The sequence below is a fragment of the Protopterus annectens genome, chromosome 1.part0 (assembly GCF_019279795.1).
Source record: "Protopterus annectens isolate FY-2018-M chromosome 1.part0, PAN1.0, whole genome shotgun sequence".
Classification (NCBI taxonomy): Eukaryota; Metazoa; Chordata; order Ceratodontiformes; family Protopteridae; genus Protopterus; species Protopterus annectens.
The window spans coordinates 1,690,427,775-1,690,451,437 of NC_056725.1; the positions used below are offsets into that span (position 1 = coordinate 1,690,427,775).

At 39.8% G+C, this 23,663-nt stretch overlaps 1 protein-coding gene across 2 annotated transcripts in view; it reads left to right on the forward strand.

Moving 5' to 3' along the window:
- Positions 1-23,663, forward strand: part of LOC122799515 (TRIO and F-actin binding protein) — a 3,126,988-nt gene that overhangs the window by 2,799,023 nt on the left and 304,302 nt on the right. For both annotated transcript variants that reach the window (XM_044068636.1, XM_044068645.1), the window contains one exon: positions 21,415-21,543. In XM_044068636.1, coding sequence (XP_043924571.1) covers positions 21,415-21,543 — 129 coding nt within the window. The remainder of the gene's footprint in view (positions 1-21,414; positions 21,544-23,663) is intronic.

The following is a 23,663-nucleotide window of genomic DNA, read 5'->3' on the forward strand; positions in this document are numbered from 1 at the left end:
GAATTTCTAGCCACTTGGGAGCCGGAATGACAAAGGTCCACCAATTCCTTAGAAAGGTTCTTGCCCTCAAGGGATGAAAGCTTTTGTTTCATCTGATCCAAAACAGTTTACTGGTATTTGATCATATGAAACTGTCAGTTAAGGACCCTCTTGGCTAGGGTGGCAGAAGTGTAAACTTTTTTTTTTTTTTTAACCAGATCTATCAAAAGCCCTGCTTTGTCAGTAGGTAAAGGATTTGTAGAGTAACTGTCCCCTTGCACCTTTGGGTCCTGCTGTGATTCCTTCTGGATCTGCAGAAGGATTCTTGAAGATGTACTTATGGGAGTCCAGTACTCTGTAAAACCTGTCTGTTTTTCGAGGGGTTGGAGGAAGGGAATCTGGATTTAAAAGAGGAATCCACAAAAATATCCTCTTCAACCTCTAACACAGGAGGAATACCCAAACATTTGTGCTCTGGGAGGTCAAGGAGCTTCCTAACCCTTTTTTTTGATTGTGGGTTTCCTCATGGCATAGAGAGTTTCCACAAATGTGGTGTCCTCATGAGGCAAAGCAGAAGCCAGATTTTCATCTGAATCTTCAAAGGAAGTAAGGAAGGGTCTCTCTTCAAAGACAGACTCCTCCTGGTCAGAATCCTCATCAGAATCAAAAGAATCCACTCCCTCTTTCTTTTCCCTGGGGAAGACTCCAAAGGGGGTTGTCACTCTTACTATAGAAATAAAGTCTTCAGCTAACCTCTGCAGGTCTTGCTGATACCCCTGTGCATGGGAGGTGGTAGGCAAGACAATAGGGCCTGAAGTAGTACCCTTCTTAGAGGTAGCTCTGGCCTCGCACTGAAATACTGCTTTCGTTTCCGATGTCAAGAAAAGACTGGGATCATGGCATCGGCTGGCTGCCTATATATTCTAGTGTACTGATGTCAGACAGGATGTCCACCAGCCTAAATAGGAGGGGGACTTTTACGTTGGTAGTCAGGCTGGCCAAGGGCTTCCACAGCAGAAAATTCCAGAAGTCAGGACTACAACTGTCAAACAGTTTGGATTCGGATCAGGATGCAACACTACTGACCTGATGTTTGCAGTGACACAGATAGTTGAGAAGAAGCTAGAGATGAGTAAAGAGTCCAACTGGGCAATCCTTGACACAGGCTTGTCCTCAGAACCAGGGCCTTCCTTTCAGGTTGACTCCTCCGGGGCAAACAAACACTCACCACAGATGCTTCAGAAGACAGCCTGGGGGGCTCACTTCAATCACCTTCAATCCCAAGGCAAATGGGAAATTCATATCAGAGACAAGCACATAAACTGGAAAGAACTTATAGGTTCATAGGTAGGTACTAGGCTGTTGGCCCTAGGGCCTATATAAGCCTAGCCATAAAGGTACCCTGGCTTTCACCACCCAAGCAAATTATTTTCCTGTGCCCCTATTGAGCAGAGCCACAGAGGTGATCCCCGGGGTGAATTTCTTATTTCCCATCCAATCATCAAGATTTTTCTTGAAGAGTGCTAATGAGGAGCTTTGTTTGATATAGATAGGTAGTTTGTTCCAGAGTATGGGAAGTCTCTAGGACAGGAATCTATCCCTCCAGCATGTTCTGTTTATTGTGGTGACAAGGTTTAGGTCCCTAGAGCGTATAGCTTGGAGGGATTGGGATTTCTTTAAGTGGAGCATGTCCAACAACTCTAGGTTTGACATAACTTTGCATGTTAGGCAGAGATCACCTCTGAGTAGGTGATATGCGATGGAGTAAAGCTGGAGTTTTTAGAAACTGTCTATGTAGGGCATCTGTCTGAGGCCAGTAATCCTCTTTGTGAGGTCTTTCTGCAGCCTTTCCAGTTGTTGTAGATATCTTGTGAGGTACATACCAAAAGGGACGTTGTACTCTATAATGGGTCTAATGAGTGACAAGTAGAGGGGAACAATGACCTCTTTTTTCCTGGATGAAAAACCTTTTGTAGTGAGGTGTGCCATGTAGAAGGTTTTCCTGACTACTGTGGCAATGTGATTTCAAAGGAGAGACTATTGTTCACCTGTGTCCCAAGGTCTCTTATCTCACTTTCGGTGTTAAGTAGACTACCACCAGTGTGGTAGCTCATGGGTACAGAGTTTTTACCAAAGGGGATGGCAATGCACTTTTTGGCATTGAGCTTGAGGCCATGGCTTTGACACCAGCCGTCGGTCTCAGTGAGGCCCTTTTGTAGGATGTCCACATTGTTAGGAGTTTGATTATGGCTCCTAGTTTGCAGTCATCTGTGAACTTCATTAGCCAAAGACCTTTTGTGTTAGCCTGTACTTCAGAAAAGTAGATACCAGACAGGAGAGTACCCAGGACTGACACCTATGGTACTCCACATGTCACTGGTCTGAAGTCGGATTTGGAGTCTGCTACTTTCACAGTGTGGGTTCTGACAGTGAGCCAGGTGGCAACCCATCTTGTGACACAGGGATTTATACCTAGTTTAGTGTGTTTATCTATAATTCCGGTGTGGGGGATGGTGTCAAAAGCCTTGGCAAGATCTAGATAGGCGGTGTGAACCACTTTACCCTCATCTACAGCTTTGGTGACTGCTTCAAAGAAGTCTGTCAGGTTTAGGAGACATGATCTACCTTTTACAAACCCAAACTGGGTGGGGTCCAGAGTTTGGAGATTACCAATGTCTTTGTTTATATAAGTTCCATGATGATACGTTCCATGGCCTTGCGGACCAGGCTCGTTAGGCTAATGGGGCGTTAGTTCCTGGGGTCCGTGGTGGCTCCCCCTTTGTGGAGTGGGGTAACTGTTGCTGTGCGCTCTTCAGTGGGCACAAAGCCTGAGGTGAGGCTATGATTGAACATGGTGCTTAAGTGGGGTGCCAGTTCATTCTACAGTTCGTGTAGAATGCAGTCTAAGATGTCGTCAGGTCCCATGGATGCTGTGTTCTTGGCTTTGGAGAGTGTGTTTTTTTACCTGTGCAGCCATGATTACAGAAACTTTGCATTCTTCCAGTATAAAGATGGGCCCTTTAGGGGGTGAGAGGGGTGTAAAGTTAGCACTGAACCTATCTGCCAGGATGTTGGCAATATCAGTTGGTTCTGTATATTTACTGCCATTGTGCTGTAACTCAGAGCAGATCTGAGTGTTGCCATTGAGATTCTTGACCTAGCTATAGAATGCTTTGTGGTTGTCTTTAGAATCAGTGGCGATTTTGTTTTTGTAACTAGCTTTGGAGGATTTTATGAGGGATCTCAGCTTCTTACTGAGGCTGACCAGGGAGTTCCTCCAATCATGGGATTTTACTCTTTTTTGCAACAGTTTCTTTCTTCTGTTGTAGAGTTTGTTTATGGCAGGGGACCACCAGATAGGCTTCCTTTTTTTGGAGGATAGGATCTTGGATCTGTTAGGTATAGCACGATCCATGCACTCGTGTAAGTGCTTATAATGTGCATTTGTGTAGGATTCAGCAGTCGTACCTCTGTTGTCTGTCAGCATGGGTGTCATGAAGTTTGCCACTTCTGTCTTAAGAAGCATGAAGTTGGCTTTGGAGACATTTTTTACGGTGGTTTCCCTAATGGTGGGTGGGAGCAGTATGTGGATGTCTAGGGTGATTAGCTTGTGGTCAGATCTGAGCAACAAGGAATTGACCTCTAATGTGGAACACAGGTCTCCCATGTTGGTGATGACCAGGTCTAGGATATTGCTGTCCTGGTGGGAGGTGTGGATAAGTTTATCCAAGGCATTGGAATTTATGAATTCCAGAAAACGTTGAGCAAAAGAGTTGGTACATGAGTAGTTTTCCCAGTTAATGGTAGGGTAGTTGAAATCGCCCATTATTAGGGTGTTGGGTTGTACCCTAATATTTTCCAGTGTATCAAGAAATGAGGAGTGGGAATCCTGGGGCATGGTGGGGGATCTGTAGCAAGTTACAATTTGGATTGCAGTCTTGCCCATAGTTAGTTGCACTTGGATAATCTCGGATGCATTATGCTGAGCATCTAGCCTGGAGGTGTAGATATCCTTAATGAATATGGACACACCTCCACCTTTAGTGGTTCGGTCCAGGTTAGGTGGCCGAAAGGTGTGGTATGAATTATAGCCTGGTAATGCAGTGGTGCTCTCTGGAGCCTTGAACCAGGTCTCTGTCACTGCACAGATGTTGATGTTCTCCATTTTAAGGAGTGCCTCGAGTGAATGCATTTTGAGGTTTAGACTTCCAGCCTTGAGTAGCATTACCCTCAGATTTTGCTTGCTTGTACCTGTAACGGTGGTGAATTTGTCAATTGAACCTTGCCTAAAAAAGGCACTGTAGGGGTGGCAAGAGCCTTAGCCAGTATCCACAATCCCAGAGCGACCGGTGCAGGCCATCTCTAGCAAAGCATCGTGGTCTGTCAATCATGTCATCCCAGGCAGACAGATACTTAGTTCAAAAGGGCCTGGTAACTTTCAAGGAAAAATGGAAACCAGGGGATCTATTAGTCAAAACAGACAATACCACAGCCATGTGGTACATAAACATGTCTATGTGAACTAGCTATGAATATTTGGGAGACAACTCACTATCTGAGGTTGCACCTCTTGGCACAATACCTTCTTAGTGTTCAAAGTACTCTAGCAGACCACCTCATCAGGATCCCCATGAATGGCTTCTGCATCAGGAAACATTTCTCAGCATAGTTCAAAAATGGGGAACCCCACAGATGGACCTCTTTGCCACCAAAGCAAATGCTCAACTAAAATTATTCTGCTCCAGGAGCAAACTGCTCTCAGCCTGGAAGTCAAATGCTTTCTCCTTTCTCTGGACTCATCTTTTCCTTTGTGTTTCCTCCCTTGCCTCTACTTCCTTGTGCTCTCCTTATAATTCAGGGAAGAGGGCTCAAGGGTAATCCTGATAACCCAGGATTGTTCCAGGCAGCACTGGTCTCCCCTGCTGTTCAGTTTAACCAATGAAAATCCATGGCAGTTACCTCAAAGAATAGACCTTCTGACTCTAGACAAGAGGAGATTTGTGCATGCCAATCTGCAGTCTCTCAGACTCGATACTCCTACAGCACCCAGTACCGAGCTGCCCTAAACAAACAATTCAAGGCATTCTTAAAGAGGACAGAAGGCCTAGTACTTGGAAATCATGCTCAGCCAACTGGAAAAGATTCTCTATCTGGTGCTAGCAGAAAGGCCACAATCCTAATTCAGCCAAGATCTCTGCCATTTTAGATTACCTGTCAAGCCTGGTTGACAAAGACCTATCCTTTTCCTCCATCAAAATTCACTCCTCTGCCATTTCAGCCTACATACCTTCTCTTCCACCTATCTTTTCGCACCCCCTGCTAAAATAATTCCTTACGGGAGTGAGCCACAAAAGACCTCCCAGGAGGCAACCCTCCCCTCCATGGGACCTCAGTTTTGTTCTGGAGAAATTAACCCTACATCCATTCAAACTGGCAGCTTCTTAACATTTTTAACTTGGAAGACTGCCCTTTTGCTGGCTATTGCCTGAGCTAGGAGGGACTCAGTGTTGCAGGCTCTCATAGCAGTGGAACCTTTTATCATCTTCCACCCAGACAGAGTATCCCTCAGGATTAACCTATCTTTTATGCCCAAGGTGGTCACTGACGCATCCTTGAATCAAGCCATACACCTGCCCACCTTCTTCTCTAATCCTTGGAAGCAGGGGGAGAGAATCCTTCATTTCTTGGCTTTGCATAGACAACTCTGCTACTATCTTGAAAGAAGTACATTTTTCAGAAAATCAGACCAACCCTTTGTGTCCTTTGCTACTGGCTCTGAAGGTAAACCAGTTTCCAAACAGACTATTTCCAAGTGGATCTCTCACAGCCATCATGGTAAAAAGCCACCTGAAGCTGTCAGGACTCACTCTGATAGGGTTACTGCTACCTCTGGTGCCTTCTGAAAGGAGTCAATATCAAGGACATTCTGGAAGCTGCTACCTGGTCGCCTGTGCATACCTTTACCAAACATTACCACTTATCAGCTTTTTCAAGGTCTAGATCAGGATTCTCCACTGCCAATCCTGCAAGGCATCCTCTCCACTCCTTAACCTTCCTTCCACCCTCATGTCGGATTTGGGAATCATCTTACAAGTCAGGACTGCAACAGTGAAACATGAAGAACATAGTACAGTTTTGTACACTTACCATAAATATAAATTTTCGAGTGTATTCACCATTGGAGTCTTCTTTCCCTCCCTTCCCCTTTTACCTACAATAGTAGTCTGCTTCTAACGCCTTCCCAAGCCAAGGGGACCCACTGATTATTGCCACTGCCTTGCCTAAGTTTCTGTCTAAAATCCTTCCCTTTGTTGTTCATCCTGGGGGCAAGAAAAAAAATGATATCATGGCATTGGATGACTCCCTATATATACCCAAGCATACTGATGTCAGATAGGATGTCCACCAGCCTAAATAGGAGGGAGATTTTGTTTTTCCCCTGACACAGGTCGGAGTAGTCTGAGTCCTCATCCCACTTATCACAGGGAAATACCTATGCCCATTAGGCAACATTAGTCAACATGAACAAATCCCTTAGAGCCATATTTTACACCGTTGAGTGGCTAGCCCTGCCACAGTGTACGGTCTGTTGTCTGTGTTCTCCTATCATGAGGATACTGCGCACCACAATAGATGACCAAAGAGGTTGGTTTATACAACTCTTCCCCCATATGGTATCATGTAGAGTCTGTGGTCCATTCTTTGGCGAGTTTCAGATGGAAACATTCAGCATGTTTTTTTGGAAATGGAAGAAACCCCACACATGCAAACTCCAAACAGGCATTGGCTGGAGGTCAGGATTGAAACTTATACCTTGTGCTTGGGAGGTGAAGACCTTAACTAATATGCCAACAGGCTCGTCATTCTACCTCAGAAAATGACACAAGTGCAATGGGTTGCAAACTACATTTAAGATTAATGTATTTCTCAAGTCCTTTATGCAAATTTTAAGAATCAATTCATATATAGTTAATAGGCACGCAGCCCAAATTCCCAATTGCCCCAAAGCACTGTCTGGTTAAGTGACTTGCTTAAGACAGGCAAGTGAAGGCATAGGGAATCAAACCCTGTACCATAAGAAGTAACTTAACAGCTCATAGTCTTATCCCTCTATATCAACTGCAAGAATATTTCAGTTGTGTGTGGTTCAAACCTACATTTAGAATTCATATATTCTTCAGGTTTCTTAGTACAAATGCAAGTATACTTTAAAAGACAACTATATACTCAGTTTTTATGAGGATTAAAGATAGACTTTATTAAATATTAAAGCTTTAAGGTGGGAGAACGCTAATTGAGAGACACATTTAAGTGAAAGTCTTTTATGATATAAAGAACTAATTGGGAGTTAGTAAGGGAGTTACTTATCTACTTGGAATTACTTGGGAGAAATGACATTTGGTTCTTTCATTTAGGTAGTTTTTTTTTTTTTTTTTAACAAGAAAAATCTTTATTGAATTATCACTTGTGACATAGGAAGTCTTACATGTATATAAATGAAAACAAACCATCTTGACATATTTTCAGATGCAAACATTGTACTAGCTTATTAGTTTAGCACTTTACCAGACTTCTTGTAGCAATTGTTGTAATCTAGTCTAATCTGTACAGCCATTGTCAGTCAAGCATTACATAGCTCATGCAATTTCTGCCTTTCCTTAAACCTCATCCCTCCTCCAAAATATTTTTCTGCGTGTATTGTTTCCACAATTCCCATTTTTTTGTATGCAATTTGCTCCTACCCTTTTCTAAAGATCCCATTTCCAGTTATATTATCTCTGTTACTATAGTCACTACTTCTAGAACAGTTAGTTTAGAGTTTAATTTCCATTTTCTAGTAATTGCTTTTTTTCAGCCACCATAATTAGATTCAGCAAGGCCTTAGTATCACTAGGCAATTCCAATTCTGTATCACAGCTGAAAACATCATTTCCTTAGTTACACCAACTTGTTCACCCAGTATTTCTGACATAGTACTCTGTAGAGAATTCTTAAAATCTGCCATCCCATCACACTCCTAAAAAATATGTTCCTGTTTACCTCTTTCTTCCCCATCACACCTCCAACATTTGCAGTCTGCTTGGAGTATAGAAATACCTATGCAAACACTTCCAAGCAAAGATCCTAAATCTTCTAGACTTTGTTGCATATTTGGGAGCCATACATATATCTTTACATTGTTTCTTTGTGAGTTGTCCAGTCTGTCTTCCCAATCCTTTCTTACCTCCTCTTATTTATTCATGTAGTTATCATGCAATATTTTATATGCAGTACTAATTATTCCTTTTTTTAACAACAGCTTCTGTTCTAGATTCTACTAAAATTCTACCAGTGCTGGTATTTTGCTTAAGATCCCCCCTTTTTTCTTTGTTTGTCTATACTCTGATATAATTTCTTGGTAGGAAAGGCAGTCTCTAGGCTGCAGTACAAATAAATTCTTGGCCTCTTTCCCTGTATAATTGATCCCAATACCTTGCTTCCTTTGCCAATTTTCTCCATTAAATTCCAGCCCTCTCTTGCCTAATCTCTTTTCTCCTAATTGCAGCCATCCATATTGGCAGAATCTCCTTTCTCCATTCCTGTGTTACCTTAGTTGTTAGAATACTTTCTGCTACTTTATGGATACAATATTCTATATGGTTGATGTTATTCTCTTTAAGGATCTGCATTCAAAATCCCAGTTTCTTCTCACTTCTTGATCTTTCCCCATGTTTTATCGTCATCCCTTTTAATTATGGCTTTTCTGCTTGTGTTATGTATAAGAGCCTTAACTGCGTAGCTGTGAAATTCTCGTCAAATCAGGTAATCCCACACCACCTTGTTCTATTGGAAAGATTAGTTTATCCCACTTGACACTTGCCCTCTTCCTCTCCTAGATAAAATCCTTCAACTCTTTATTAATTGCTATCCGTAACTCATCCTCTAGTTAATAAGGATATGTTTGACCTGTGTATAAAACTAAAGAGGCTAAAAACATTTTCACTACTTGTAACTTCCTTTCCATATGCATAAAACAAAGCTTCCAATTTCTCAAATTTTATATTATCTTTTGTGTAGTCTCTTCCCTTATATCCTTTGCTGCCATAACAAAGTCATTTTTAATCCATACTCCTAACAACTTCATTTTATCATGTCCCCTTAAATATGGGTATTGTTGAACCAGTTCATGTGTGAGTGCATAGTTTATAGCTATTGCTTTTGTTTTATCTTCATTAATTTTGTACCCCAAAAAGACTTGAAATGGTCTGTGAATGTCCTACAACACTGAAGTATCCTTTTTTGGTTTTATCAGGTATAAAATAATATCATTCGCAAATAAATCCAGCTTTTCTTGATTAGCATACCAATCATATCCCTGAATTTCTGAGTACCTTATTTTCTTTGCCAGTGGCTCTAAATAATAATGCCATTCAGGAAAGAGGACATCCCAGCCTGCTTCCTCTGCTCAGACAGAACTTGTCAAAGTGGACATCCTGACGCACACATTTTGCCTCCAATTCCTCATATATCCTCCTAATCAACCTTATAATTTTATCAGGGAATGCAAATGGTTCCATTGCCCTACTCATAAAATCACAGCTAACTCTGTCAAATGCTTTCTCTGCATCAAGACCCACCAACAACAGCAATGTTTTCTTACATTCTGCTTTTCTCTGGGTCATCATTGTTCTGTTGATGTTATCAAATGTTTGCCTTCCCTCCACGAAACCATACTGATCCATAGCTCTCAATTTTGGCATGACCTTTGCCATTCTTTTAGCCATTCTAGATTTAATTACTTTATACTTTTTCTATTAAATCTGCTTGTTCTCTCCTGCACTTTTACTAGCTTATTAGTTTAGCACTTTACCAGACTTCTTGTAGCAATTGTTGTAGCACACAAGAGCTACCAGCACTAAACTTTCTACAAGGAAATAGCTCCAGTATGACCACCCCTCCAGGCATGTCTAAAGGTCAGTTCCCTGTGCTTTCTTGTATTAACCTGGTGAACTTGGGCATCCTGAGGCAATGTAGCAACTGCCGCATGTACACTGACAACCCTCTCCTCTTACCTCCCAACACTCAGACTTGTGAGAGATGCACTTATATATCCAAAGTGGAAGCCACGCACTCTCCAGCCAAGACCAGAATAGCTGGTCAAGAGGAGAAGGTCAACACTTGCACCACACCACATGGAACACAGCCCTCCAGAGCACATACTAGCAATGCCTTCACATAAAAACACAAACCACACACCCACCTTTGTGGAGGCTCTCAATAAAAATCTACAAAACAGCAGAGACCTCCAAGGCAGAAACACACCTGACCACCACAACACAACACTAATGATGAGACACATAACTCTACTAAACAGTGTGCCACTCAACCAAAGTCCCTAAGGCAAAACAGCATGCCCAACACACTAGTCATAGGTGACTCGATAGTGAGGCACTCTGATGTCCCACTCACTGGGTTGAATAAGGAGAAAGTAACAGTCAGCTGCCTGTCAGGTGCCAGAATCTGCCACATAATGCATGCACTCAGGTCCCTCAACAACAGGTACAAATATGACTGTCATTGTACATGTGGATTTGAATGACCTGAGACGTACCACACTGGACTACATGAAAAAAGACATGGAGGAGCTCTTGGATTATATAGCCCAGGCAGGTATGACCCTTGCCCTGAGCAGCATCCTACCATCACCCAGAATGATACCAACTTTACAAGCAGAAAATGATCGATTTCAACAATTGTCTAAGTTTCTGGTGTCATTCTAAGGGGCACCAGTATCTGTCTGCCTGGGATGACATGATTGACAGACCTCGATGCTTTGCCAGAGATGGCCTGCATCTGTCACCCCTGGGCTTCCGGATACTGGCCAAGGCTCTTTCCAATCCTATAGTGCCTTTTTTAGGCGGTGTTTCAAAGACCAAATTACCATCATCACAGCTACAAACAAATGCAGTCTGAGAGTCATTCTGCTGAACGCTAGAAGTCTAAATCTCAAAATGCACTTGCTTGAAGCACTCCTTAAAATGGAGAACATCGACATTTATGCTGTAACAGAGACCTGGTTCAAGGCAGCAGAAAGCAACCCTGCACTACCTGGCTATAACTCATTCTACACCTTTCTGTCCCAGAACCTGGACCGAAGCTCCAAAGGCGGTGGTTTCCATATTCTTAAAGGATGCGCACACCTCCAGACTGGTAGCCCAACACAACGCATCTGAGATACTTTAGGTGCAGCTAACACTGGGTAAGACAGCAATTCAGGTCGTAGCCTGCTATAGGTCCCCAACCATGTCCCAAGACTCACACTGCACATTCTTAAGCACCCTGGAGAATATTAGGGGCCAACCTAACTCTCTCATACTGGACAACTTCAACTACCCCTCCATTAACTGGGAAAACTACTCATGTACCAATACACTTGCCCAATGCTTTCTGGAATTCATTAATTCTAATGCTCTGGACCAGCTCATTCTTACCCCTACTAGAGGTAGCAACATCCTTGACCTGGTCATTACTAACATGGGTGACAGTTGCTATACACCAATAGTCAACTCCTTGCTGGTTAGATCCGACCACAGACAAATCACCTTGGAAATCCACATCCCTCCCACCCCCCACCCCAACAAAGGTAACCACCACGAAAAACTTCTCAAAAGTTAACTTTGGGCTCCTAAAAACAGAGGTGGCTAACTTCATGGCAACCATGCAAATGCCATGCAAATGTAGATTAGTTGCATGACTGCCGAATCATACACCAGTGCACTGTACAAACGCGTACATAAATGCATGGATCTCGCCATACCCAATAGAATTAATACGCTGTCCTCAAAAAAAAGGAAGTCAATTTGGTGGTCCCCTGCCATAAACAAACTCTACAACAGAAGGAGGAAACTGATGCAGAATAAGACGAAGTCCCAAGATTGGAAAAATTCCCTTATCAGCCTCAACAAAAGGTTGAGGTCCCTCATCAAATCCTCTAAAGCTATCTATGAAAACAGAATTGCAGTAGATAGTAAAGACAACCACAAGGCCTTCTATAGTTATGTAAAGAATCTCCACGGCAATACCCAGGTTTGCTCTGAGCTACTGCACAATGGTACCTGTTATACCGCGCCAACAGATTTTGCCAATACACTGGATGACAGATTCAGTGTTAACTTTACCTCCCCCCCCCCAAAGGCCCAATCACAGTACCAGTAGATTGCCAGGCACCCAGTGTTACTGCTGCACAGGTTAAAACAGCACTGTCCATGGCCAAGAATACAGGTTCTGTGGGACCTGACAATATCCCTGGCTGTGTTCTGCATGAAATACAGAGTGAACTGGCACCTCACCTGTGTGCCCTTTTCAATCACACCCTCACCTCAGGCTTTGTCCATACCGAATGGCCCACTGCTACAGTCATCCCTGTCCACAAAGGAGGAGCGGCTACAGACCCTGGGAATTATTGCCTAATTAGCCTGACAAGTCTGATGTGCAAAGCTATGGGACGCATCATCATGGACCTAATAAACAAGGATATATGGAATCTCCAAACTCTGGATCCTACACAGTTTGGTTTTGTGAAAGGTAGATCATGCCTGCTCAACTTGGACGACTTCTTTGAGTCAGTCACCAGAGCTGTGGATGAAGGCAAGGTGGTTCATACAGCCTACCTTGAGCTGGCCAAGGCCTTTGATACCATTCCCCACTCAGGAATCATAGAAAAACTCACTAAGCTAGGCATCAACCCCTATATCACTAGGTGGGATGCAAACTGGCTCACAGATCCCACTGTGTGAAAGTAGCTCACCCCACGTCAGACTGCCGACCAGTCACGAGTGGAGTCCCACAGGGTTCAGTCGTGGGTTCTCTCCTGTTTGGTATCTACTTCTTTGAAGTCCAGGCCAATACGAAGGGACTCTGGCTGCCAAAGTTCACATACTATTGCAAGTTGGGAGCTATTATTAACTCCCCAAGTGATGTTGACATCCTACAGAAAGGCCTTAATGACACCAACGACTGGTGTCAGAACCATGGCCTTAAGCTCAATGCCTAAAAATGTGTCATCATCCCCCTTGGGAAAAACCCGGTTCCTTTGAATTACTACATTGATGGTAGTCCACTGAACACAGAAGGTGTTATAAGAGATCTGGGAACACAGGTTGACAGCAACCTCTCTTTTGACCACCACATTGCCACTGTGGTCAGAAACTCCTTCTGTGTGACACATCTCATTATTAAGGGTTTTGCATCCAGGAAGGAAGAGGTCATTGTCTCCCTGTACTCTTCCCTCATTAGGCCAATCGAGTACAGTACCCATTTGGCATGTATCTCACTAGACACCTGCAACAACTGGAGAGGCTGCAAAAGTACCTCACAAAGAGGATCCGAGGCCTTAAACACTTGTCCTATATGGACAGACTCAAAAAACCCCAACTATTCTGTGTCTCATATCGCCTACTTAGAGGCAATCTTTGCTGGACTTACAAAGCCATGTCTGACCCAGCTCTGTTAGAAATGCTACATCTAAAGAAATCCCAATCCCTCTGCACCACACACTCCAGAGACCTCAACCTCATTACAACAATCAACAGAACATGCTGGAGGGACAGGCTCATAACCCAGAGACTGCCCATGCTATGGAATAGACTTCCCATACATGTCAAGCAGAGCACTTCACTGGCCCTCTTCAAGAGAAGTCTTGATGAGTGGATGGGAAATAGAAAATTCACCACGGGGATAACACCAGTGGCTCTACACAACAGTGGCACTAAGAACTAAGGTCAGGTGGCACGATGCCAGGGTAATCCTATGGGCTAGGCTTGTAAAGGCTCCACGGCCATTAACCTAGTACACACATATGAACCTGTGAGTCTATAATCATGATTTTGAATTGAAATTGGCTTATATTAAGCTGGATTTGATGGACCTTTTTCACCTTCAGGTACTACAGCCACCACTGCTTTCTTCCAGGATGTTGATGCTTCTCCTACTTTTAAAATACAGTTTAACAAACCCTTCCAGATCTTTATCACTTTTTTTCTCTCCTAGCCTCAAAACTTCCACAGGAATATCATCTATTAATGGAGACTTTCCAATGGATTGGATATATATCACCTTTTTATGTAATCTCCTCCTGTCCTAGCTGTTAATAATTGAGCCTCATGTACCTCTAACCTTGACATATTTAATTCTTCCATAAACATTTCCATTTGTATTTTTTCTTTATTTCCACATTTCTCTGTTTTATGGAGATTTTCATAAAATTTTCAAAATATTTCTAATATATCTACAGGATCTCTGTTTATTTTCCTTTTTTGTAGGCTCCCTAAGCTTTGCAACAACCTTTTCTACTTTCTGTTGTCTGAGCCATTGTGCTAAAAGCTCTTGTGTTCTGGAGTTATCATCAAAATAGTTTCTTAACTGCAGTCTTTCTAACCTAATGCATATTATTGAGGTACTCCCTTATTTTCTCTTTAGCAGTCTGCAGTTGTCTCTTGTTCTTTGCCATGCCTCATATTCTGCAGTGCTTTAACCTTTATCAGTCCCTCTAACTAAGTCTTGTTACTTCTTAACCATATCTCTTTTTCTGTTATTTCTACCCTATTTTTAAACTGTGCCTTAATTTTACGCCACTCTAGCTATATTTCCTTCCCTAATAAATCCCAAATAATTTCCACAAACAATTCTTTAAATTCCTCTCTTTCTAGCAGATAGGTGGGAAAGTGCAAGTATCTAATTTTTACTTCTTAACCCTGCATTTTTATCTTAGTTATTATTGGTGCTTTATCTGAAATAGTTATTGGGATGCATATTAAAACTTTCAATTAAATGCACATGTTCCTATCAGATATACTTTGTCAAGTCTAGACCAGTTTTGTACCTTAGGGAGTAATACGTAAATTCTCTCCAAACTCCTACTACTGAATGTAAATCCTTCAAACCACATATTTTCATAAATTTCTTCAAAAGCCTACTCTCTTTTGTTATTTTTCTCTTATAGACCCCCCCAATTGCATCTTTACTGTTGCAAATCAAATTCCAGTCCCCACCTTTAAGTAATATTCCTGCTGAAAGCTGAATAATTTCTCCCCAGAATTTTCTTAAGCTCCACTGTAATAGTTTTCAGTGGAATTTAAATAAATGCCAGTGTAATCCTCCTCCCTTGCCAGTAGCTCCTTAGTACTACAAATCTACCATTATTATCTTTTTTCCCTCTTCTATCACTATTGGATCTCCTCTTGCAATTAATATAAGTACTCCTGTTTTCCTTTGCCCCAGGTACTCCACTGAATAACCACCCAGAAATCATTTATTTATCAAATTTACATGCTCAGTTCTTCTCCAAATGCATCTCGTATACCATAGCTATTAGTACTCTGCATTTTTTAAATGTAGTCCACTACTATTTCTGTTTTGTATACATCTGTGAGACCATTCCCATTTAAAGATAATATGAAAAGTGTTGCCTTTATGATAAGAAGTTATTATTCCCACCCGTTATGTATAGCAGCTTTTTTAATGTCTAGTTTCAGGTTTTGTGTTGCATGCATACACTAACGTTTGCCAGGTTGATCCTTTATACAGTTGTTTCTTGTCTTATCCATTTTGACGTATGTCACATCTTACAGAACTTTTTGTTTTAAAGATAGCCCTAAAAAACACACCCTCAGGACACCCCCAGATCTTATTAACTTAATACAAACACACACAACTGTACATCTTCAAATAATGAAGTTTAACTCTCCTAATAGGAATAATTGTCCCAGATTGACAGCCACACTGACAGGCTTAAATTAACCATTAATTAAGGTTATCCATGCTAAGACACAAGGTAGATCCTGTGCTTCTACTTACATTAAGTGCTTGCTGTCTTATCTGTATTGCTCTCCCATATGTAAAAAAGAACTTGAATTATTTCAGAAAATATTATCTGATAGCCATTGAAAGAATACCTTAACTTTTTTATAGCCCTCATCAGCCTTTGTCTCTAGAAGCGTGCAAACCAGATACACAGTTCCTTTGCACTACAAGCTTCTCATTTTGCACTCTGAACATTTATTTGCTAGAGAAAATTTTTTAATTTTATTCAGTGTTATTTTATTTATGTGCTTCCCTTAAGTGTTATTAGATTAAGCCAGACCTTAATACAGTCATTTCCCTATGGAAAAACTAAGAAAAAGCATACCAGGTGTACTTGTATCATGCTCTTTTGTCCTGGCTTTTTTTTTTCTTTTTACATTTCAATGTCTACATTTCTTAAAATTGAACAAAAAGAAAAAGGAAGAAAATGGGGACACCTGTTTACTTCAGTATCCCTATTACACAAAAAACCTGAAAAAGCTTTACTTTATAACATGCAGTATATGTCACTTATTATAAAAATACTGTTAAGAAGAAACTTTGTTTTACTTACACAGTTACCCTTTTCCTTCCTCTTTCCCTCTCCTGAATGTTCTTCCAAACATTAATGACATGAAGTAGGAGATTTACTTTGGAGTCCCCTACAAGTTTCACAAAGTCAAAAAAGTCAAAAATTTCCAAGTGTTCTTGTTTCATCATATTTCACAAATGTGACTGATGCTTTTTAAGCCCACATTTATTTATTTCTGAGTTGCTGGTTTTCTGTGTGTTTGATTTCCATCTCCCAAATCCAGTTACTGGTTCATTTCCAATGTACTCCTAGTTTTTCTAGTTAACTTTTGTGCTTTTTTTTCTGTCTGTCAAGCATTTTCTCTTGGAACTTTGGAAGATGTTTCACTTGCATAGTCTCTCTATGAGCTTTATTATCAGAATAATAATAAGCAGAATTCCCTTCTGTTTGATGGCTCACTTTTTTGTTGGTCAAACTTTTGTATTTCATCCTTAGCATGTTCTGCATCAATAGATGACTTTGAACATCCAGAAAAAGTATTATGAAGATAGCTGGATAAAGCAGCTTGAATCTCACACCTTCTTCTTAACATTCCCTGATCAGTAGAATACATTTATTTCTCTTCTGCCTGGTGTACAGTGAGTAATCATTTTCCACAAACACTGTACTGTATCCAACTTTTAGTACTTAGTTCTTTTGCAGCTGTTTTGTCAGAATCTATACTTTCTGCTGGTAGGATTGCATCTTTACTATTAAAAGTCTTGGCTGCTTTCTACTGGCCACGTTTGGAACATACATACAATGTGTCATTTCAATTAACAGCTCCTGCTGTGGAATACCAGTCCAGTTGCCTCTTTGTGCTTTTATAAAATGAATACAGTCTGTTCCTTCCAGTTTCTCTGGTACAGCCGAAAGTCTCAAGTTTTCCCTAAGTTCCCTGTCCTCTAATTCTACCATTTTTATGAAGCATCTGTTCTTGAGCAGTGTCATACACAGCCAGTCTTTTATAACATTTCGACCTCTGATTTTCACAGTTTTACCAGTGTATCTGAATATCTGTTTAAAGCTTTTTCATGATTTTCCAGCTTTTTGTTATTTGAATTGATAAACTCCTGTAGTGTTTTATTTTAATCAGCTCTAAGCACATTTGACTTATTTTTCCTCTAGATTACTGGAAGGCATGTCATGCACCAAAGCTGGAGCTTGAACTGCTTTTTGCTGAACAGCTGCAGAATTCTTCCCAGCCAGTGTTTTCTCCTTACCTCTTGTGATTGATCTTCTTTCAGGCTCTCTGAATTTCCTTTTACTGGCATCCAGGCAGTGCACCTACTACCAATAACTGAAAATTACAGAAAAAGACATTCACTGGCTCTCTTTTTTTTGTGTTTCTGTTTTCACAATGGGGAGAGTTGCAATTAAGCTGTTACTCAGTGTGGATCCATATTGGAAGTTCTCATTTAGGTAAGGTTTAAATGGATATGAAGTTGCACTGACTGTATGAAGCTGTGAGCCTTGAGAGATTAAAGCTGCTGTGTCTTCAGTTCTCAGTTCTACCAAGGCATAGTCACCAGATCATAGTTTACTATTGTTTCTTATTAGCAGTGGTATATGCCTGGGAAGTTAACAGTGAATGTAGTAAAGGGAATCTTTAGGTAGTATAGCAAGTGGGTAGATGGAGGGAGTCTCGCTTCAATAGTTCAAACTTAAAGAAGCAGATAGGAGGTCAGTGCATTATTTGATATGTAAATAGTGATAGTTAACCTTCTGTAATACTGAGCAGTGATGTTCACTCTATGGACATAGGAAAAATGTACAGATTTTATTGGGAGAGAGATGATTGGCTAGATGTATTACAGCTGAGCTAAGATGATGTTTTTACCTGTAACAGCTCTCCTTTATTGAAGATTTATTTATTTGTTTGTTTGTTAAGCAGGTCAATGAGCTGGTTCACAGACTCTCTTCACTCATGATGTCCTGAGGCAATACTACAGAAAAATTATACAAGTCAGTTACAAAGAAAATCAGTGGTTTGTACAATTTTGATTGCATATAGTTAGATATGGGCAAAAATCAAAATGAGAGTTGAAGTACTTAAACCTTTTGACAATGGCAAGATTTAATTTCCATTACATGAACATAAATTTCATTGATTGTTGAATATGTTCAAAGTGCCGTCATGCTAGGACAGAAATTCAGTAACCTAAATTACAATAGACAACAAGTAACAAACATTAAGATAAAAGCAAACTGCATTCAGAAGTTCAGCACTTCTGTTAGGTGTAATATGTACACTGGATTGCAGTATTGGTTATTCATTGAATTATAATAATGGTTATACTTAGTTCAGTGCTTTAGGTTAAAATATGAGTTACAATTCAGAATTGACATTTTAATTCAATACGTTAGGTAGCAGTATGTGTTTTATTTTGGATGGATTTAGTTTAGCCTGTGCGACATGATGCTAGTAACCGTTGCCCTTGTACCAGTTACATGCTTTTTCACCATGGAGATGTTCAGAAAGGGTTGATTTATACCCTTGAAGAGAATTTTGTTGTTTGTCCAGGAGAGGCCAAGTTAATTATACATTTGATCTTGATTAAATGAAAGACAAAGACTAGCCTTTGATATATCCTAAATGTCTAAACTATGTGGTTTGTTTCAAAAGGGGAAACAGGAGTAGTGGCTGCTGTGCTAGTTTTCCAAATAGTCGTGTTTAATATGCCAGTTTGAAAAAATAAGTGTAATTCTTGCTTTAAGTACAGATACCCTGACTTTCATTCTGTGCAATTTGAGCAGGAAGTCATTTTTCAGCTGTTTAGCCAGTTTATGTATGCATTTTTCTAATTTTTTTAATCACCAGACCTGAAGAAAAGGAATTGTGTATAGTCATGTCATCAGCTTAGAAGAAAACATTTTTATTTTCATATGCTGTGTAAACATATTAATAAACATAGAAAAGAGGAGATGTGCAAAAATAGAGCCTTGGCTGTGTGATGTAAGAGGTAGTAGCAGTGAGAAAGTGTGGAGATTGCCCTGATGGAGAAGGATCTATTACAGTGATAGTGTTTACAACTTTGTAATTGAACTGTGATCTTTTTAGGATAGCCAAAACTAGCTATGGTTGACCAAGCCATAGACATGTCAGGTCATTAAAAAATGAGCCTTTTTAGGATACTTCTGTCCATTTTTATGGGAATGTCATCCGTTAGAACCCATGTGACTATAAGTAAGTGTGCTTCTTCTAGCGCAAAAGCCATGCTGGTTTTTAGAAAGGACTTTTGTATGTGTTGTCAAATTTTGATATGGACAAACTTTTAAATAATTTTCCCTAATATGGGTAGAAAACAAATAGGACTAAAGTCAGAAATTGATTTTTGGGTGGTAGTTTAAGGAAATGTCTAATAAGAACATCATTAGATAGATCTGGAAAGGTATGTTAGGTAATAGCGAAATTGTAGATGCATTTTAGCAGTTGATCATGTCGTCTTTACATGATTTAATGACCTGGGGTTAACATCATTTTGGCCCACGAAGCTGTGTTTGGTGAGTAAGCCAGTACATGTGTTCATGCACTTTGTAGAGAGTTTTTTTTTTTTTTTTTTTTTTTTTAAAGAAATGGGAAATATCAGGCTAGGAAGTAGATAGTGTAGACAGGTAAGTCAGAATTACTATGTCCAGAATTCTGGAAATCATAGAGGATTCTAGATAGGAAGTCATCTGCAGAAATATGGCCATTTTTAGTTTGGAGAGTTTAGAACATATTATTATTTACTGGTTACTATTTTTAAAGTTGTCCTGTAATGGAGTTAATTTATTTCCAAAAATATGAAGGTTTTACTTAGCAGGTCGGATTGCTTTTGCAGATTAAAATAGAAATAAAACTTTTTGGCAGCATTTCTAAGAAGAAATCTTTTCTTGATTTTTTTTTTTTTTTTTGTTTCCACTCTTTCCATGTTTGATTTTTCTGTTCAAGTACTGCTTAAAGTGCTTTAATTATCAAAGGATTGTCATAGTCTTTTGCAGCCTAGTCATGTATGTGTTCATATGACAGCTACAGGATATACATAGGAGCAGCTGGGAGGGGATACTATGAATAACCATATCTTATCAGCACATGATTATTTGGCCCCCAAAACATTTCTAAAGTATTCAGAGGTCTGTACTTGAAATGTCAACACTCTCAGGATTGCAGAAAAAAATGTATGTATCCCTAGATCTTGGAGACAAGCCCCTGCACCTCAGAGCTATGTGTATAGTTGTGTGTGTGTGTGTGTGTGTGTGTGTGTGTGTGTGTGTGTGTGTGTGTGTGTGTGTGTGTGTGTGTGTGTGTGTGTATACCAACTCTTGGGATAACACTTACTTGGAGAAGAGGTAGAAAAATAATACATATGCAACACTGACTTTCTTGCTGTTCTCAGAGTCCGACAACCATTACCAAAAAACAGCCACTTTCTCTTTACTATGTTCTGAGAATTAGTTTAATGACTGATGATAAACGCTAGGTTTCCCACAGTGGGTATACATATTTTTTATGCCGATATTACATATGGCATGAGTCTGTTCTTTTTTTTTTTTTGCTTTGCTAGATGTCCGTCATCATTACTCTTGAAATGTTAAGAATAGTGTTGTGACTGTTAATGCAGGCCCTTCTCATGATGGGCATATAGTTGTGACCCAAGTCAGAGATTCTGATGGAATTAACGAGTACCTGCATCTGCAGTCCTTGGAAAGAAAGAGTATCATGCAGTGCAGTTAGCAGCTCCCCAGGATTCTAAATTTGGGATCTTATACTAGAACTGGATACTGATATGATGTCACACAGAGTACTTCCTTTCCGTCTTCTTACTGCATGTGTCATGAAATGTTATCATACACTCTGTCATGCAAGGGAACATAACCTGCAGAAAGGAACACATTTAGTAAATGGTGCCGACATTTTAGGGCTTGTACATGTGTTTGTGTGTAGGGAAATAGGATGAATAAACTAGGAAAAACTATAGAATTCTTTTTCAACCTCTAACATTTATATAAAGCTTTAACTTTTGTGTGATGTTATAAAATCAGCAAATTTGTCTTGATTTCAGCTACATTCCTTAAAAACACAGCTGGAAAGAGCAAAGAAGGATCTGGAGTCATTCCGAAGACGAAATGAACAATTAGAAAGTCAACAGAAATCTCGGGAAGATGGTGTACCTAAAGGTTATGTCAGTCAGGTAAGAAACGTGGAACACGTTTACTGTTATATGAAATAACCCAGGCTCTAAATCAGATGCTTTTCTAAAAAATGTGCCAGTTTTTGTACATTTCTTTGTCATAGTATTTCAACGCTGGTTTTCAAATTACTCTTCCTGAATTGCAGTTATGTTTATTTGGTTTGTGCTAATGACAACTAGTAGAAGAAACTAACCTAGGAAGTCGAAATACTTCTGCCTATAATACCTTGAAGGAGTCTTTGAAGATTGAGACATCTAACAACCAAACGTAAAGAAACCATAAGACTTAGGATAGGAAAGGAGAGGTCCTAGAAATTAAAATGTGTAGAAATCCAGAAGAAAGGAGGGCTAGAATGATAAGGTGTGGAGACCAGGGTAATATCAAATTCAAGAAGCAATGTGTGCCAGGAATGAGGAGAATTTTTTCAGATAGCAATCCTGTAACATATCTTTTTTGCAGTAAATTACTTGTGTAATTTTGCTATTGAATTCTATAGGTTCACAGATTAGTACTAGGCTAACTGCTCTTGTGGGCCATTTTAAGGCTAGCCAACTAACCCATGTGAGAATCAAACCCTGTACCTTGACTTTGTAAGGCAAATATCTTAACCATTATACCAACCTGCACAAAGTTTCTTTCAAGACATTAAATATATTAAAAGCAAATTTAAATAAGGAGTAAAAGCAGTTTAATTTTTCTACTTCTGTACGCACACTTGCTCAGCATAGCAAATTCTGCTAAGTGTTGTAACCCTTATCACCTCATTAAATGTAAACTGGGCAAGTCCTATAGGAACATTTGTTGATTTAATAGCAGAAATATTATCTATTTGCATTAGTTTCTCCATGGACCCTTTTTCAGAGATGAACAATGCACTATAGGGATAGTAATACATCATATCCTTACCTCACTGCTTAAAGTCCAAGATAGTAATATTATAGCATTCCAGCTATACGAGTACTTTGCCTAAGTACATGTCCATGATCCTTCGTGAAGGTTCTTCATAGTCTCCTGGGTAGTTCCCTGATGACAGTAGATGTGAAGAACAAATAGTGGCTATGTTAAATGATTTTAAGGAAAGAGGATATGATGAAAGACATTTGGATATGTCAAAATTGGATATTATGAAAGAAAGACGGAATAGAGCTAGACTGTATTTTTGAGAGAATACTATGAGTTCAGGAGACAGAGGTAGAAGTATAGAAAATGAGCATTTGTGTTTTGTAACAACATATAATAGACAAACGAATGAAGTTAAAAATATCCTTTCATAAAATTGGGAAATGCTTTCAGTGATGGCTGAAATTTGACAAGTTATAGGGGACAGACCCAGTTCTCCATACAGGAATAGTTCAAATCTGAAAAAGCATCTATGCTATAAAGAAATGAAGAAAATGGAGAGTAAGCCAGTTAAGACTCGGTACTTTTCCATGTTTTGTGTTTGTTGCAAAGATATTGTAATGAATAACGAGTTCTGTCACCCTGTAACCAAAAAGAAGTATGCACTTAGAGCATCTGCGACTTGTAATATAAACAGTGTGGTATATTTAGCTATGTGCACAAAATGTGGATTTTATGCAGGTAATTCAACACGAAGATTAAAAGACCGCATACTAGAGCAGCAAGCTGATATTAGAAGAAAGGTAATGACCAATGCACTTGCGAAACATATAGAGGATGAGAGGGTGGAACATGAGTTTAAGTTTAGGGTTCTTAACGTTATATACAACAACATAAGAGGGGGGTGATATAAGCAACAAATCAGAGCTTAGTGAATATGAATGAATAGTAAGATTCAGGCAGATGTTAATCCAGGCATTAATAGAGACGTCAGCCTGAAGCCAATTTTGAAGAAAAGGCAAATGGTTTTAAAAAGACAATGTTTTAAAAAGATGAGTTATATATTTATTCTGCTTTCTTATATGTATTATTTTTCATGGTTTGTAGTATTTTTTTTTTACATTACATATTCTTCGTATATCATGGGTACTGTATATACTTAGGACTGTATGTCTCTTTTAATTAACTATGTGCAATAATTAAGCTGTATCATGTAATCTAATTTATTTTAATTTGAATGTGTATAAAGGAAGAGGTTGATTTTATTGTATTTTGTTGC